At 45.5% G+C, this 19,177-nt stretch overlaps 1 protein-coding gene across 1 annotated transcript in view; it reads left to right on the plus strand.

The window, feature by feature from the left end:
• CLEC11A (C-type lectin domain containing 11A) overlaps window positions 1-18,651 on the plus strand; it is a 116,573-nt gene extending 97,922 nt beyond the window's left edge. Inside the window, exons 3-4 of the mRNA XM_086930110.1 lie at window positions 914-1,105; window positions 17,983-18,651. Of these exons, the coding sequence (XP_086786236.1) occupies window positions 914-1,105; window positions 17,983-18,377 (587 nt within the window). The 3' untranslated portion in view covers window positions 18,378-18,651. The remainder of the gene's footprint in view (window positions 1-913; window positions 1,106-17,982) is intronic.
• The last annotated feature ends 526 nt before the right edge of the window (window positions 18,652-19,177 follow it).

Raw genomic sequence — 19,177 nt, forward strand, 5'->3', positions numbered from 1 at the left:
TTTGGTCCAAAAATGTTTTAAGTGTTGAACTGTTGTTTTGTATGGAGGAGAAAGTACCTATAACTTGAACCAAAAAAATGTCTGACTTAACTTGTATTGTGAGATCCTTCGGTGTGGTATCTAGGCACACCACCCCAAGTAGTCAATGTTATCTGAAAATAATCAAAAAGTATTCTGAAAGTAATTACTGTGTAATTTAAACCGTTTTTTGAAGTCATATCAACCTGTAACGAATGCAAATCCATTCTCAATTGCATTTCTGTGTAAAGGTTTGCAATTGTAAGTACATTTGACCTACCTTTACCACGCCCTGCTTGGTTTTAGAAATAAAATACATGTATACTGTTTTGTACTTACCCAGTTGATCTGTATTCGGTCTCAGAGTGTGTGTAATCAGTCCTGAGTGAGTGAATACAATAAATGCTTAACACATCCTCTGGCTAAGTCTAACTGCTTACCCACACTACCACAAAAAGTTGTTAGTCCTTACCTAATTTATCCTCTGCGGTACTTCTGGGGACTCCCTGGCCACTGTGCACACTATACCTTACTCTGGTATAGTATATACAGAGTCGGCTTCCTACAGATGGTTGATGTGGGAATCTGGGGTTATCAAGGACGATGCATGGCTCTCAGGACTGATAATGGATGCAAGGGACACTCAAGATGGACCAGGTAAAAGATTTGTCATATTAATGATGTGGGTTGATGGCTATCAGAGCGGATGATGTGGAGAAAATAAAAATTGGGTTAAATTATCTAGAGAATCAGACTGACAGGATAGATTTGTTAAGGAATTATGCTGTGGGAATGACAATGTAGGATTTTAAGCTGTTGACAAGGATGATGTGGGAATTGTGTAGTCACAGCACTTTCAATGTCTTCAAAATTTTAACTCCTTATCTTTCTCCAGTCAACAGACTTAGTGCCATAGAGTCTGCCATCCATCGCCTCAATGTGCAGTTCTACGGCATGGATGTCAAGATGTCGCAGTTTTCCCAGACCATGACGAAGCTTCGGACCAAACTTGATGACACACAGGATACACTCACCACTGTCTCCGAGATGAACAGCAGGAACCAGAGGCACATAGGACAGATTGAAGGTAAGGCCTACAAGAAAGATGTGTATACAGGCTGTCTGCTAATGGGAGTCGATAAAGGTCTTACGCTTGTAGATCTCATTGTGCTTGACATACTAAGCATGTAACCTTTACCATCCTTGAAAAAAAGATTTGCATTTCAGTTCTCAAGAACTAGACATATTTTATGAGAGCGCACTCAGAGAGACTCATTCAGCCTGCAAACTTCATCTATATATTGCAGGTCACCACCTGCTGGCTGCAGCAACCGCCACAGTGCTAAATGGAGACACCTGACAGATCCCTGCATTACGTGGCAGGCACACAGCGGTGCCTGCCATGTGGTGCAGGAATATGTAGGGGGCAACATAGGTGCCCCCAAAACTCACAGCTTAGGGCCAGGGGGGGGCCGCTACGGGCCCCCAAAGTCTTTTTCCTCCTGCTTTTCATGGTGGGATAACCGCCATGAAAAGGCGGGTGGAAAGAAATATCATAATCCCTATGGTGGTGCCCGTTAGGCACCACCACTATTCTAGGGATATGATTCCCCTACGATGCACCAGCAGGCTCAAGGAGCCCATCGGATGCGTCACGGTTGGTCTTTCCGACTGCCAACAAACCACCCTCCATTGTAATATGGTGGGCTGTCGGTGGCGGTCTCACTGTCATCATAATCACCCCTAAGTCTCTGAAATAGAAGTTGAAATCTTCCAGCATGGCATGGTTGGGGAATGTATTTGACCAAGTCCTCTCAAGGCCGTATAGCTGTGGGACGAGGTGCCCCTGAAGCCATGGTTTTGACAGGAAAAGCTCAGAATAAGAGAAATCCAAATTTCAGAGCCACGAAGTCCTCGCATCGGGCGGATAGTTTTCACATCTCTGCCCAGTAAAGATTTCTACGTTTGGATTAGCCTTTTTTTATGAGGCTCAAAATCCACCTGTAGGGAGAGCATGAAGGTCTATCAACAGCTGAAATTGTAAACCTTTGCCACAAGATACAGCTGGTCTTAAAAGTTCTAAAAGTTCCTAAGTCCCACCTTTTCTGAGTTTCTGGAGCAGCTCCTCTTGGCCAGTTCTAAGGCTCCCAAGACCTTTTGGGCAGTAATTAAGGACCAGAAATCACTCCAGACAAGCACATCAACAGGGTACGGTCCAGGTCCAGTTGCTAATGGTCATGGTGTGTGTGAGGAAAAAGGACTCTTGAAGCTTATTGTGTCCATGTAGCCACATAGGAGGTCAGCCAGCTCACCACTTGAATCCTCTTCGTAGTTCTGGTTATAAGTGGGATTAGAGCCTGCTCTTCAGGTCTCAAACAGGTTTCATACACAAGTCCAGTCTTCTCTTCTTCCACAGGTCTAGAGAGTGTTGTGATGAGCTGTGGGTAAGGTGCCACTTTTGTGAGACATACTAGCCAGTGGGTGGGGATGACTGCAGGACACTACCTAATCTATGAGAAACATTTTCCTATGGGCAACGTCACAGTTTTGCAGCACATCTTGTTTGACTTACTGCAAACTATCCCACCATGCACGATTCTATGTAAAATTCCAGATGACACAGCGCTTCAGCCTTTGAGGCAGCATACATGCCAGCCAGGGGTGTGTTTAGGGAAATGACCAGTCCCCTCCTCCTCACCTACACCAAGCTGGTTATGGGGCAAGCTCCTCCTCTCACTGGCCTGGTGCAAAACAGACTACTGAGAACTCAAGAGGTAAAAAGGCTTCTCTTCCTCAGATCCCCCTTTATACTTAACTATGAATGAGCAGGTCTCACTCTAGTCTCTTTCAAGTTTATGAAGTTCCTGATCCATCCCCAGCAGCCCTTCCTGAGTGGATAAGTATTAATAATAATAATAATAATATTAATAATAATAATACCATGTATAAAGCGCCTGGTTACCCAAAAACAGTGTGTCCCGCGCTAAATACTGCAAAATAGCTCAAAGGGAAGAACAGGGGTGAGTCAAAAAGGAGCAGAGGAAGGAGAAGGGATTAGACACGGGGAAACAGGAAAGTTTTAAGTTTTCCCCGGAATCTAATTTCAGAAGGTTCCATCCGGAGCTCGAGCGGGAGTTCGTTCCAGCACTTGGCAGCCAGCTATCTGAACGAACATCCTCCCATCCTAACTCTGGTGATTTTGGGGAGTTTGAACATCATCGTTCCAGAAGATCTTAGGTTCCTGATGGGGCGGTGTATTGTGAGAAGGCTTTGTAAATAGCCTGGTCCGGTGCCATAGGCAATTCGATGAGCAAAACAGAGGGACTTAAATTTAATACGTTCCTTGATAGGGAGCCAGTGAAGTTTAGACAGAGCGGATTTCCCTGAAGCTCTGCGAGAAAGTTTGAGCACAAGTCGCGCTGCGGCATTCTGAGCACACTGCAGTTGGTGAAGTCCTTTTTTGCTGAGACCTAAAAGCAGAGCATTCCCATAATCAAGATGGGGGGTTACTAGAGCGTGGACAATGGTCTTTCTGGAATCGATGGGGAGAAGATCTAAGACATTACGGAGAACTTTGAGGAGCTGAAGCACCTAGCTGTTACTTTGTTGACATGTGACTTGTATGAGAGGTCGGAGTCAAGTGTTATGCCCAGATTACGCACCGAAACCACAGGACAGGGAGGACTGCCTAGTTCCGCAGGCCACCAAATGTGTGACCATGCTGAAGGTGATTTCCCTACCACCAGCAGACCGGTTTTGTCGCCATTGAGGCGTAGGCAGTTGCTGTTCATCCAAGCTGCCATAGATGAAAGACAGTTGGAGAAATTGATGGCATCTTCTCTGTGGTCGGGCGTGAGCTTGAACATCAGTTGGGTGTCATCAGCGTAGCTAACAATGCCCACCCCAAATGTCTCAGCTATGCAAGCCAGGGGTTCCATATAGGTATTGAACAAAGTAGGGCTCAAACTCGAGCCCTGAGGAACCCCATGGCTTGCCTTCCTGAGAGAGGATTTGAAGGGGGGGGCAGTGCAGCTGAAAGCTCCTGTTGACCAAGGAGGACTCTATCCAGGCAAGAGCTCGTCCCTTAACTCCCATGTCCGACAGCCGAGACAGCAGCATTGAGTGCAGCACGGTGTCAAAAGCTGCACTTAGATCTAATAAAATCAACGCTGCTGTCTCTCCTTCGTCCACTATGCACCTTATGCTCTCGGTGGAGAAAAGTAGGGCTGACTCTGTGGAATATCCAGCTCTGAATCCCGATGTGTGGGGTGCAGAAGAGATTGCTCCTCCAGATAACTCATAAGCTGCCTATTCGCCACCTTTTCCACAATCTTTGCACAGAAGGGGAGGAGAGAAATAGGACGAAGGTTTTGAAATTGGGAGATATGGATGTTGGGCTTCTTTTTAAGGGGGATTACCTGGGCAGTTTTCCATGCATCTAATACCTGACATTCTTGAAAAGAGAGTGACACAATGAGGCTGATATGGTCAATTATTATGGTCTCCAGAACTCCTTTACATCGAGCCGGCGGGCAAACATCATTCGGTGAGCCAGATTGTATGCTGTTGGCGATGCTTAATAACTCTTGCTTCTCAGGTGTGATAAAGCAAGTGAGACCAGAATTCCCCGTGTAGATGTTTTTGGCTACTACGTGTTTGCTTGGATAGGCCTCATCCCTTGTGAAGGTGGCATGGATGTTATCGATCTTGCTTACGAAAAAAATCGGCAATAGAGTCGCACAATTCTTTCGAGTAGGTGTCTGGAGCTTCCAGTCTGGTTGGGACCGTGAGCTCTCTATAGATGGTGAAAAGTTCTCTGGTGGGATTATCCGCGGAGTCAATTCTGCTTTTAAGGTGGCAACTTTTTTCTGATCTCACCAATTTATGGTATTTATTCAATTCCTTTTTGTACAATAGTTTATCCTCAAGATTATAGTGTTTTCTCCAGCTGCGCTCCAGATTTTTACATCTGGCTATGGCAAGTTTAAGTTTTTCCGAAAACCAGGGAGCGGTTTTGGATTGCCTAGCAGGGGGCTTGGATGTCCATGGAGCTATCTCGTCCAGAGCAGAGGACACCCATTTTTCATAGCTCTTCAAAGCCTCCTGAAGAGACTTACTTTGCGGAGGGGGATTTTTTTGTAGTGCACATCTGAATGCTTCTTGATTGAAAGTTTTCCAGTTTCTCTGTTTCAAGGAGGGGGGTTTAAAAAGTCTGTTTTCTGGAAGGGTATTATCTACAGAGAACGGGATGATGTAGTGATCTGACCAGATTATTCTAACCGGAGGGAAGACTTTGATACCCTCCCAGTTAGCGAAGATGGGATCCAAGAGATGGCCATGTTGGTGTGAGGGGGCAGTAGATTGTAGATTGAGCCCCAAAGATGTCAGTGCTGCCGCCACATCCTGTGCCTCCCTACATTCCCTATCATCAAAATGGAGATTTAAATCACCTAAAATGATGAATTTTTTGTATCGGAGGGCTGGCTGAGTGATGTAGTCTAAAAGCTGGTTTCCAAACGGTCCCGCTACTCCAGGCGGGCGGTACGCTAACAGACCATTCATAACATTTCTCGGCCCTGTTTTAATAGTGAATAGGCCACTCTCGCTATGAGGTAAAGTGGCTTTCACTAAAGTGCATTCCAGCTCGGATTTATGAATGAGAGCTAGCCCCCCCCCCCCTCTTTGTTTGTGTCTGTCTATTCGAAGTAGGCAGTAACCAGGAGGAGTGGCCTCGAGCGCTTCAGGAGATGAATCTTCGTCCATCCAGGTCTCGGTGAGAAAAAGCACGTCAGGGCTATTTATAGTTAGTAAATCATAAATTTCAGATTTATGTTTTTTCATCGACCTGCAGTTTAGTAATAGCATGTTCGGTTTGGATATTTCGTGTGTATTCTTCTTCGAGAATTGAAAGGTCTGATCACAAAGACCGCATGACAGAGGTAGTAAATCAGCTTGAAAGAGGTGACCACAGCTGTTGTCACACTAGGGCGAAGTGACAGTAGCTCCTGTTGAGTATATCGTAGATTGTGCCTGGCCGGTCCCAACATGTCAGGCGGCATCGGAGGACTAGGAGGACTCGCCCCACACCCCGGTCTGTCGTGGACGGGCGCAGACGGGCTGGACTCTGGCTTGATTCCGGCGCGAATTACATACCTCACACCCAAGTCTTCCTGACAAAAGGCCTAAGCCATTGTTTCTGCTCCGGGGGCTGTTTTCACACCTCATTAAGGGAAAGAACTAGCAAGACCATTTGCCAACACATTAATGTTAATGAGCTTACTAGAGGTTTAAGCATTCAGAGTCTCACCTTAAAAGAAAATACATTGAAATTCATCAGTGAAATGGATTTTTATTACACATTGAACATTGTCTTTGAATTATTCCTGTAGCTGTTCCCAGACCTCAGATAGCAGAGTTGTATTCTGAGCTTTCTTTCTCAGGACAGCTACTGCTCATCACAGTAAAATAGCTTTTGGGGGCTAGTCACTGTAGGTACATGCCAATATTAAATTATTGCATGTGCCACTTTTAAATACTACGCATCCTATGCTGTGCTCTACAAGACCTAAGTAGGGCTGATGTATTTAATATTTAAAATCATGGTTCTTTCCTGCCAAAAAGGGTTCTTTTGACAGGTTCCCCTGCATGTTTAAACAGGTAGACCTGAAGCCTTGTATCCTTTGGCTAGCCTAGTGGATGGTAGAACATGTGACATTTAACTTTCCCATGCCATTGGTGTATCTTCTTCACAATTTATCTTAGCCTTACTGGAAGGTTATGGAGGACAGCTACGAGTTAGACCATTTTATCATGTTTTAATGGTTAGGGCTTATAAACGGGGGCCTGAGCAGCAGTTCTCCAGTGTGTAGATTTAAAAAACACAGTAATACCAGCCAGCAAAAAATAATGGATGACCACTCAATAAAAGATGCACCTTCTCCAAAGACCTTTAGGGCTATATAAGTAGCAGAACAACAACTTACTAATGTATTCTTTATAACATTCTAGATGCTGCAAAATAGCGATATTTCCTATTCTATAGACTCTTCAGTAATACAGTTATAGTTTAGATACGTAGACCCACATACTATGGATGGGAAAAAAGTTATTAATGTTGAGAAGTTTATTAATATTGAATGTAATGCACAGCCTCCTTGGTTGCCTAGGTCCCTCTCAATGGGGGACATTTTCCATTCACTGTATCTTCCACCACAGCCAAAAAGGGAGTGGCACAGAGAAAATAGATTCCATTTAACAGAGCACGAGTTACGACAATGCCCCTTCACCCACATTCAAGCAACACTGAAAACCAGATGCAGGCTCTGAAAGACAAAACTTTCCTTCTGGCTACAAACTGTTGCAGTACTCACAATAAGCACTGCCAGAAAATGCTGCAGGAGACTCAACCCCTATGGAGGGACAAAGCAAGAACGACAGTGCAGAACAATGAAGAGACTGCTCCAGAAGTGGCTTAGTGTTCACATCTTATTCAAACATCCCTGCAGGAAGGTGAAGGTTCACTCTAATCCAAGAGGAGGGGGTGTAGGAAAACAGAATCTGCGAGGACTGCCATACTGATACAGCATCTGAGGATTATGAGGCAGGCACATTGCACACTACACCATCTGATAAGGTGAGCCCATAGCATACCATGTGGCGCATGGTGTACAGCCAGGACTTGCTTTATTTCTATCTGGCATGGAAAGCAAAAAGTTGTGACTGGAAAGAAAGTATAGACATCTGCAATCACTCAGCGACAAAAATGTAACAGCCGTCCTCAATCACTATGGAAACCAGCAATGTAAGTAGACTAAGGAACTATTCCAACATTTGAAACAAGGCGACAGAAAGAAGAACTAAGCTGTTTTGAGGGATGTAAGCTAATTGTGAACATTTTTCTGGAGCCTCTTCTTTCATTCAGAAGAAATGGCCAGTTGGCAGCTAACCAGTGAATTAATACTCTGGCAACCCTACTCGCGGAGCCTTTCCGACTTTGAGTCAGAATCATAAAGACATAGGGGCAGATTTACAAGCCCCTTACGTCATTTTTTGCGCCGCTATTGTGTCATTTTTTTGTGTTGCAGCAGCAGCGTAAAAATGAGGCCCATTTACAACGTGACACACCTAATGAGGTGCATCACGTTGTAAAGCTCTACGTCACATTATACCTGTGTCAGGTATAACGTATGCAGGGAGGGCGTTCCAGCGCAAAAAAGCCTTGTAGAAGTGACGCAGTGAAATCTACAAGATTTCACTGCGCCATTTCTAGGACGCCACCGTGTCAAATTCCTAGTACAAAGCTCCTGCGCTATGAGGAAAATGATTTCTATGTCCCCAATTGTTTTATCCACGGCTCCTCTTCATATCGAAATCCCGAATTCAGAAACAAAATCACTATCAAGCCCTTATTTTCTGGCAAATATCTGGAAGTGGAACTCTCCCCCCTCCCTTGCAATAAGCTAAGCAAATGTAATCAACTTTTTCAGAAAATGCCTCTATAACTTTATATGGTGCCTTTCCAACTATATACCTAAACTGTCCCCTTGCAGCTATTTGCACTGTACTTTGACTATTATTTTACAATGTATTGTACACCGGCATGGCAAGGATTCTGATATATGAATAACTACTACACTAATTCCACCAGAGATTATTTTTGGAATGTTATTTTTGGAATGGAATGCCCTGAAAGTACACTTGCTTAGACTACTACCACGCTGGGTGGCATCACGTATCACACCTGTGCCATGTCCGGTTATCTTATCATTCAAGGCTTATGTGTGTGGAGGATGTGGGAGCTCCCCACCTTTCCTATGCGATGGCTGGGGAGCAGGGCTAGGGAGGGAGAACGGGAGGGTGGAGGGGGTGCCACCGGCACGGTCCCAAGGAGGAGGCAATAAAAAGGCAGAACACGCAGTGGCGAATGAGGGCCCGGGATACCTCTGGTCTGAAAGCAGTGAGTAGGGGACAACACAAGGTGACACGCCCGTGACCCCGCTGCACACCCGGTGTTTCTTGCCACCGGCGCTGTTGACCCTCTCCTCTCCCCCCAGGCCAAAGTCGCTCTGCCAGGCTGTACTCACCAGCAGCTGCTCTGCGGGTCATAGGCTCGCTTTGGTCCTCCAGTCACTTCACGTCCGCATCTCGTTGACTTTCTCAGGACTGTGAAAACCAAAAATAAGACCCACCTTCTCCGAAAGAAGCACACAACGCGCAGCACGGACTACCGAAAGAAGCCCAAAGCAAGCCCAGCCTCCCAAGCTCGCGAAGAACGCTTATAAGGTGATGAAAGTCAAAGATAAGTGTGCCCGTTTTGGATTGGTAAAGCGGGCATTCTGGCCATGGGCCGATATCGGTGTTGCAGGTGTGGGCCGCTGTTTTATGGCCAGCGCAGCGGCCGATATGTGCAGTGTCTGTACTGGTTAGATTACGCCAGCGGCACAATGGGGGGGCCTGAGCCGCCTTTCCTGAGGCAGAGGGGCAAAGGCCGCCATTTCTCGCTCCTTGAGCCCTTCTTACACTGCATTGTTTTTGGTGCCAAGAGCCTCATCGTGTTCGCCTGCTGACTGGGGAGCTGGGGGTCGTGCGGGCTGGGGGCCTTCTTCGCTGTTCCCTGGGTCATGAATTAGCGAGCAGCAGTTGCCAACGAGTAGTAGCGGGTGGGGGGAGTGGGGATAGACATGCTGCTTTCTCTTTAAGAGCCTGACTTCCCGCTGATGTAAAAGCTTTCTTATCTTCTTTATGGGGCCATCTGTTGGCCCCATAAAGAAGATAAGAAAGCTTTTACGCCAGCAGCAAGTCAAGGAACCCCGACTGAAAAGGACGGGGCTTAAAGAGAAAGAAATACGTCATGGTGACCTCTTCTCCAATGGCTGGCCACCGTTCGAGAGGCCAGCCAATGGAGAAGCGGGGCGCGGCTTAACCCTTGCAAGTGTAACTCACCCTAAAACATAAAATCTTGCAAGCTCGACTGCGCATGTGCTCAGTACGCCACGCGAGACCTAAGAATCATAGGGTCATATTACCAAGCAATAGCGATAATTATCGCTATTGGTTGGTTAGAGACAAAAATTTACCGCTGAGCTGCGGCGATTTTTATCGCAGATAAACCTTGGTATTACCAAGGTTTATCACAAATGCGATAAAAATCGGCCGCAATGCATGAATATCGCTGAAAAGTCAGCGATATTCATGCATTACCGAGCTAATGCTCTTAGCTATGTTATCCACCTCCTATTGGATAACATGGCTAAGAACTGCTCAGGGCAGGTGTTAGCTTTTGGGGATATTCACGCTTAGCGCGAATATCTCCAAAAGTTGGTAATAGGAGATAGCGATGTTAGCGACGGTTTCCAGTCGCTAGCATCTTGGCACGCCCACTTTGCATGTCATTAGTGATAAATATCACTGACATGCAAAGTGGGGCCCAAGATGGCCGCTATCTCCTACTAGCTGTCGCTAACTGGTGTTAGCGACAGCTAGGTAATAGGGAGATAATTTTATCTCCGCTTTCTTGGCTTTTAAAGCCAAAAAAGCAGAGATAAACCCCCTTGATAATATGCCCCATAGTGTTGTAGGACGTCACTGTTTTAGTTCAAGAAGGCAGCCTGGCGACGACTGACTCAAAAGTACTGTACTCCATGGCGTCCTCCTCCCAGACAAATGTGGGCCACCCTTGATGACTACTTCATCAGACACAAACCTCCTTGAAGTCCCCACCCCATCACAATCACACATACTCTTAAAACACCTTGCCCTTACACTCTCTCTCTGCGTTACACCAATGAGTCCATCTCTCTCAACGAATGTGATCACCTGCAGGCACTACACCTGTGTGGATACTACCGATGCAATACACTTGTGTTGATACTACCTATGCAATGTACTAATGCTGATGCTACCTATGCAATGTATAAGATTGTTGTCATGCTTTTTCTTTTCTATTCCTAATTTCCATTTTGTCCCTCTAGATTCTACTATCGCCCAAACATTTATTTCTGATTATTTATGCAGCAGGCCATTATTTTTATTGTACCCATCATTGTCTTCTGGGCTTGCTTTATTGTATGTACATGTCAATAACAACTTTTGAATTTAAAAAAAAAGTACTGTATTTCCATGTTTTTATGCAATAGCAGCATGGAAAATACCTTTGTTTTGTTGGAAAACTATATCCATTCATGGTGGTGTCATTTAGAATAAAGTCTGCTCCAAGAGTGTTCATCAAATGACTGCTGGTTGTGGTGGCACACCTGTCCCGCATAGCTATACAAGTTTGGTTGTTTAGTGAAGCAGAATTAATTTCAGGAATATCAGGGCAGCAAAACTGTACCTGTTTGACTTCAAAGTTACCCTTCAGACATTGTGCCTGCATCCCACTCAACTAAAGGATTTTTGAGGGTAGATACTCAGGCATTGGCAGCTCTGACAGCAAAGGGCTTACTATCGTTCGCAAAACACCATTACTCTTTACCAGAAAACAGTAATGAAATTGTTAGAAATGACCTTGCACTGTATTCACCTGGTACCGCCATATGAGACGGCATCAGTAGTGTCTCATTAGTCAACGGTTAAAGGCCCTGGGGAACTGAGGGATCTAGTGATTATGCTACAGACAGCACAGAACAGCTTGAGATGGTGGATACTTCAGCTTTTGCTTCTAGGTAGACCTTTCAAAGATCCAATCTCCACAGTCTTTATGACAATTATTTTTGTTAGACCTGTCAGCCTTTGGGTGGTCGTCGCCTAAACCTTCTGCCTTTACTACTCCATTCTTGTTGATTTTGTTTTTGTTGGTCCTAGGACTCTGTACAATTCACCACTGCTCACCAGTGCTAAAGTGCTTGTGCTTTCTCCCATGAACATGGTAAAATTGGCTTACAGCCAATTGGCACATTAAATTTACTAGTAAATTAGTACTACATGTGCTGCAGGCCTGTAAAGTATATGCTACTGTGGGCCTGAAGCACGGATTGTGCCACTCATTTAAGTAGCGCTTTAAACATGTCTCAGACCTGACACTGCAGCCTATGTGTGTAGTTTAAGTTGCCATATCGACTTGACAAAATAAACCTTTTTAATACATATGAATCACATATAAGTCACCCCTAGTTTATCCCCTAAATAGCCTTTAGGGCAGGGTGCAGTGTATTTAGAAAGTGGAACATGTACTTTTAAAGTTTTACATTCTTAGTAGTGAAAAACTCTTAAATTCTTTTTTCACTACTGCAAGGCCTACCTCTCCCGTAGGTTAATATTGGGGTTCCTTATTACATTAATATGTGATATTGTTCAATTGGGAGCAGGAAGACAGTTTGAGTTTGGTCTCTAAAGGATTGTAAATAAAAGCCAATTTTAATGATAAAGTCATATGTTAAATCACAATTTCGAAAATGTCAGTTTTAGAAAGTTGCCATATTTTTGTACTAACTATTTGGTGCCTGCGGCCTGTAACTGGGTCACATAACTAGGTGTTGCTGGCAGTTGGTCTTTGTAGATAGGTGTAGGAGGAAGGATAGGCCACTCTGATTTAACACGGGGTAGGGGATGTCACCTACCACACTTGAACTTCACAAAGGCCCTGCCTGAACACACTCACAAAAAGTTTGTCACTGGCCCTTTGTGTCCCCATACAACCTGGGAACAGGGCAGGGAGGAAGGGGATGCATGGCACCTTAGGGGGTAGAAACCTCTACAATCTTCTCCTACTTCAAAGTGGGCACCAGGTATACATATTGAACCCCCAAAACTAACTCTTCAGTACACACCTTGACCTGTGGATGCTACAGAAGGACTGCTGTGCTGCTCCGCTGGCAGAAGGACTGCCCTGCTACTCTGATGGCTGCTGCCCTGCTTGCTAAGAAGGAAGACTGGACCTGTACCCTTGATCCCCGGCTGAAGAAACTCCAAGGGTCACCTACCTGACCTCCTGTTATGAGCTACAGCAACATAACATGCTCCAGAGGCTCCCTGCAACTGCCCAGCTGACTTGCTGCCTGGACCTGCCTGTGTCCTGCTGGCGTCTGCTGCGGTGAGTTCCTGACCCCTATGTGGTGCCACTCAGGTCCTGGACCCTTCTTGTGGCCTCAGTTGAGCGCCTCTGAAATTTTGGGCTCTTTAAGAACGTGACCGGGCCCATTTGTTACAAGATCTTGCCACCCGCCAACGCGAAGTTTCGGTGAACCTGACTCTCTGCGGCACAGCAACCAGCAACAACTCCCGGCAGTGCAAGATCCGCACTTAACTCTACAGCATCAACAGCCTGCAGTGACGCCAATGTGAAGCTCAAGCAACGACTGTCCATGATTCTGAACAGAATCTTTGTGGCGCACCAATGACTGTCCGCGATGCATGGTCTGCTCTTTGCGCTACACCGTCGACCATCCGCGATGCTCTCCCTGTTCTCCTCGGTACCCTTCCACCATAAACGGGACTCTTCACGCTTGACTTTGAAGGTAACTCTTTCAGCAGGACTAACCTGAATCCTGTATATGGCCCTTGCTCCATCGCAGTCGACCTGAACTTTTGACATTCACCGGGTTTCGCATGACCAGATAACAGCGAGTGGCGGTTTGTGCTCTTAGGCACTTTCTTTACCTAAAATCTTTAAAATTGCATATCTGGTTCTACTGATTGGATTTTTGTTGTTTTGGTCTCAAATAACGTATTGACAGTTACTCTGTTTTAATAAAATGGTGTTGGGATTTTTCTTGTGTTGTGTTTTTCACTTTATTACTGTTAGAAGTGCTGCATGAATACTTTACACATTGCCTCCAAGTTTAGCCTGACTGCCTTTGTGTCAAGCTACGAGAGTGTTAAGCACAGGTTAATTTGGGGTTGCTGTGACTTCACCCTAACAGGAATTGTGGTTGCTTCTGGAGAAGGGTTTAATCCCCCCATCCCCCTCAACCAGTAACCTGATTTCCAACACTTTTCATATGGGATGGGGAAGGTACATGGGAGACCTGACAGCCAGAGGCCACTGGCTGCCTGCCGCAGACCATCAACGCATCAATATCCTGCCTTTCAAATCATGATCGCCCTACAAGGCAGCGTTTTCCAGCTCTAGATTGACAAAACCACAACACTTTTTATGTGCACAAACAACAGAGGGTGAAATCGCTATCCCTCTCCAGATAGAGAGAAACACATTGACATTAGATAAGCTGGAACAAGGTTTGGCTTGTAGCCCAACACATTAGGAGAGGCCACAGTCCGGCAGAGAGTCAGAGGGTATTTATGAGGGTCAGCTCAAAGTGGAACTTTGAGACGACATCTTTCCAGAGTGTAGTCTGCACGCTCTCTGTGAGGAAATGGGGGTGTATTATATGGTGTGGTTGCGCGACCTCACTGTGTAATACACTTACCAACCCTTTAGGTCCAGTAGGTTTCGTCTGTAATACCCTCAGCTCAAATCTAGATAGCTGTGGCTCTGAGCAACAAGGCTTAGACAGAGGAACAAGTGTTAAGCATTTAAAAAACACCAAAACAATTGAAGAAGAAATAGACAACACTCATAGATTTTACAAGCAATAATAAAATAAAAGCAATTTCACTCAACCACAAACAAGCCTTGGCAAAGTCAACGAATGAGACACTTAGAAACTTTTTCAAAGAACACTTAGGTGAGTGTCAATGGTGTCAGTTGTAAGTACCAGGGATAACCAACTCCAGTAGTGAGCTAGTCAGCGGGACCAGCAATGTCTTCAAGAATAGCCACTTTCACAAGAGAAGCAGTCCTTCAGCACTTCTAAGCACTTTATCTGCGTTGCAATGGATTCCTATGGAGTGATCCTGATGCAAGGGATGAAGGATGCTGAAGATACTTTAAGTATGCTGTGGTTGTGATGCAGTCAATGGGGGTCTTCTAGCAGGGATTCCTCAGTCCACGAATACGGGGAGGGGGTCCTGGTTCCAGGTTCAACGTTCCACAAAGTCCTCTCCGATCTGGCCGAAGTCCAGTCACACTGGACTATGAGTCGCCTGTTGTCATGGTCACAGGCCAATCCTTCTGGGGTCAGTGAACTCAGGTGCAAGTTTGTGTGTCGGGTCTTGGCCCTCTGTGCTGCACAGTGGTGGTGGTGGTACCGGCCGGCTTGAGGACTTTGGGCTACTAACTTACTCCAGCAGGTTTCTTCTTCGGTTGTATCCCTGTGCTGTGAACAGGAGGCCAGTCAGCTGGCCCGTAAAAATCTCTTAGTTTGACCGGACTCTTGGAGACAGTTTCTCCTTGAGCAGGACATCGCAAGCACAGTCCTTCTCTTTGCTAGCCACCAGGTGCAGCAGGTACAGGCCACACCGGTGCAGCCCCTCTTTGCTTGTCTCTCGATGCAGCAGGCATTCCTTCTTCCAAATCGGTCGAGATCTGATGTCTGGGTGCCACAGGTGCCCCCTTTGTGCTTGTAAAGTACTCTCTGGTAGGATGCGGTTGGTAGCCAATGTGCTACCAGGTTTCCTTCCACCTGGTGACCACTTCACCACTTCCTGCAGAGTGTGGCATCTGGCTATCCAGGATGCACCATTCTGCCTACTCCCAAGAATGGCATCATCCCCCTCTCTGTGTTCAGACCTCCCTAGCCCACCCCTGGGGTGAGGCTACCTCAAAGCTAAATGCCCCTGGTTAAACCAGTTTGTCTCATCCTTGCATCCTTTGCGTAGTCTCATTCTTGAAACCTTTGTGTATTCTCTTCCTTGCATCCTTTGTGTAGTCTCATCCCTGCATCCTTTGCGTAGTTTCATCCTTGCATCCTTTGCGTAGTCTCGTCCTTGCATCCTTTGCGTAGTCTCATCCTTGCACCCTTTGCGTAGTCTTATCCTTGCATCCTTTGTATATTCTCATCCTTTCATCGTATGCGTAGTCTCATCCTTTGTATATTCTCATCCTTTGCGTAGTCTCATCTTTGCAGCCTTTGCTTAGTTTCATTCTTGCATGCTTTGGGTAGTCTCATCCTTGCATCCTTTGCATAGTCTCATCTTTGCATCATTTGCGTAGTCTCATCCTTGCATCCTTTGTGTAATCTCACCTTTGCATCATTTGCCTAGTCTCATCCTTGCATCCTTTGTGTAGTCTCACCCTTTCATCCTTTGAATAGCCTCATCCTTGCATTCTTTGCGTAGTCTCATCCTTGCATCCTTTGAGTAGTCTCTTTCTTGCATGCTTTACGTAGTCTCATCCTTGCATCCTTTGCTCATCTTTGCATCCTTTCCATAGTCTCTTCCTTGCAGCCTTTGCGTAGCCTCATACTTGCATCCTTTGTGGTCTCATCCTTGCATCCTTTGCATAGTCTCATCCTTGCATCCTTTGAATAGCCTCATCCTTGCACACTTTGCGTAGTCTCATCTTTGCATTCTTTGCGTAGTCTCTTCCTTGCATGCTTTGCGTAGTCTCATCCTTGTATCATTTGCGTAGTCTCATCTTTGCATCCTTTGCATAGTCTCATCTGTGCATCCTTTGCGTATCCTCATCCTTGCATCCTTTGCATAGTCTCATTCTTGCTCCTTTGGTAGTCTCATCCTTACATCCTTTGCGTAGTCTCCTTCTTGCACCCTTTGCTTAGTCTCATCCTTGCATCCTTTGTATATTCTCATCCTTGCATCCTTTGCGTAGTCTCATCCTTTGCATCCTGTGCGTAGTCTCATATTTGCATCCTTTGCGTAGTTTCATTCTTGCATCCTTTGGGTAGTTTCATCCTTGGGTGCTTTGGGTAGTCTCATCCTTGCATCCTTTGGGTAGTCTCATCCTTGCATCCTTTGCGTAGTCTCATCCTTGCATCCTATGTGTAGCATCACCCTTGTATCCTTTGCCTAGTCTCACCGTTGCATCCTTTGCATAGTCTCATCCATGCATTATTTGCGTAGTCTCATCTTTGCATCCTTTGCGTAGTCTCCTCTGTGCATCCTTTGTGTATCCTCATCCTTGCATCCTTTGCTTAGTCTCCTCCTTGCATCCTTTGCTTAGTCTCATCCTTGCATAGTCTCATTCTTGCATCCTTTCGTAGTCTCATCCTTGCATCATTTGCGTAGTCTCATCCTTTGCGTAGTCTCATCTTTGCATCCTGTGCATAGTCTCATCTTTGCATCCTTTGCGTAGTTTCATTCTTGCATCCTTTGGGTAGTTTCATCCTTGGATGTTTTGGGTAGACTCATCCTTGCATCCTTTGCGTAGTCTCATCTTTACAGCAATTGCATAGTCTCATCCTTGCATCCTATGGGTAGTCTCACCCTTGCATCCTTTGCGTAGCCTCGCCCTTGTATCCTTTGCCTAGTCTCACCCTTGCATTCTTTGCATAGCCTCATCCTTTGCATTGTCTCATCCTTGCATCCTTTGCATAGCCTCATCCTTGCATCCTTTGCGTAGGCTCTTCCTTGCATCCTCTGCATAGCCTCATACTTGCATACTTTGTGAAATGTCATCCTTGCATCCTTTGCATAGTCCTATCCCTCACTCATATGCTTCCATCCAAACCAGACTTGAAGCTGTTTGAATCCGTCTGCCTACAGCGATAAGAGTGACGTGTGCGTGTCTGTGAACAAGAACAGCTGTCCCCACATCTTATGACATGGTTTTCTTTTGAAGAATTTTAGGGTGTTTTTCAAGGATCCTCTTTCATGCTCTTCTGGTATGCAAGGACAGCTCTATTATCCAACTCTGGGGGTTTTCAAACGTGTCCGACACCCAGTTCGTCTCTTATTCTTGGTATCTCCTTTTGTCTCGAAGGCCTTCCTTTCTGAAGTTCGCACTCAAAACTATTCTCCGTAACAGAAGGTTAATCTCAAGATGTTACCTGCTTTTTTCTATTCTCGATGTGATGCTAAATGTAAGTTATTCTTAGCACGTATGCACATTGCACTTTATCTTATTTAAATGCACAAGTGCCTGTATTGTACTTGTATCATAATCTAAACTCTCAATAAAAAATGTAAACACGAAAAAAAAGATGTTACCTTTTCTCTCTTTGTTTTCAGGTTGCTTGAAGGGACGGAGGACCCCCAGGCGGTGCTACTTTCTCTTCCGACACTTTGAGAGTTACAACACTTCCCAGACGCTCTGCCACAGCAGAGGGGGCAACCTGGCCATGCCTACAGACCAGGAGGAGTATGCCGCCGTGGCTAAGTACATCCATGATACTTTGTACCCCTTCAATTGGCCGGTCTGGATTGGAATAAATGACCTCCGCTCCGAAGGGATGTACCTTTATCAAAGCGGCCACCGCGTGTCCTTCTTCAACTGGTTCAAGGACCATCTGGTGACCCAGCCTAATGGTGGTGCTCTGGAGAACTGCGTCTCGGTCTCCTCAGACGATGGCAAGTGGTGGGACAATGACTGTACCAGGAGGATGTACTATGTGTGCGAGTACTGATCCTGAGCTAGGACAGGAGAACGAGAACAAGATAAAGTCATATGCCACAGACAGCAAGACAAAGCAATGTCTTCAGTGAAAGGTTCCCCAGTGTCCTTCTATTGTACGAGCTGAAATTGTTTTTCTGATTAGTTTTCTGTGTTTCCCAGGCACTAATGCATGAAGGCAGGGCAGGTTCCCCTTTTAGTACTATATAAAATGTTGTAGAGCATCATTCTGTCTGCATTGTACATTTTCTTCAGATTATAAATAAATTACCTTATATAGACAACAAGCATTATGTTTATATTTTGAGGGTTGCCAGAAAAGGGGGTAACCTCTATGGTTGGAGAGGACTAATACGTTGAATGGATAAGTGGTGAACGTTTCCTTTAATCATTTCTGCAAAACCTTACAGGTAGCAGGAAGGTGAAGCTAAAACAGAAACTCTTAACTTAGAGTAGCTTGGAAAAAAGTATGTTATCACAGCTTGATTTCTAGGTTTTCACCTCATTTAGAAGCAGGCGCTTGAGGCTTTCGCGATATAATGCGCCTCACAAATTTTCAAATTATAATACTAATGAGTAACATCATTTTCTTCTGGTGTGCAGTCACACTACACAATTTCTTTTTGGGATATTCATGGTGGTGGTTCCCCGTGGTTCTTCCATTGTCTTCCCGCCAGCCCCTTAAGGAATGCTACATCTCTGATTATGGTTGTAACTTAATAGAAAACCCACTTTAGATGCAGGAAACCACATGAGGCGACAATGCTGGAAATACCTTCTGTTGAGAAAGGTACAAGACCCCATACTTGGACT

The sequence above is a fragment of the Lissotriton vulgaris genome, chromosome 7, assembly GCF_964263255.1.
Source record: "Lissotriton vulgaris chromosome 7, aLisVul1.2, whole genome shotgun sequence".
Lineage (NCBI taxonomy): Eukaryota > Metazoa > Chordata > Amphibia > Caudata > Salamandridae > Lissotriton > Lissotriton vulgaris.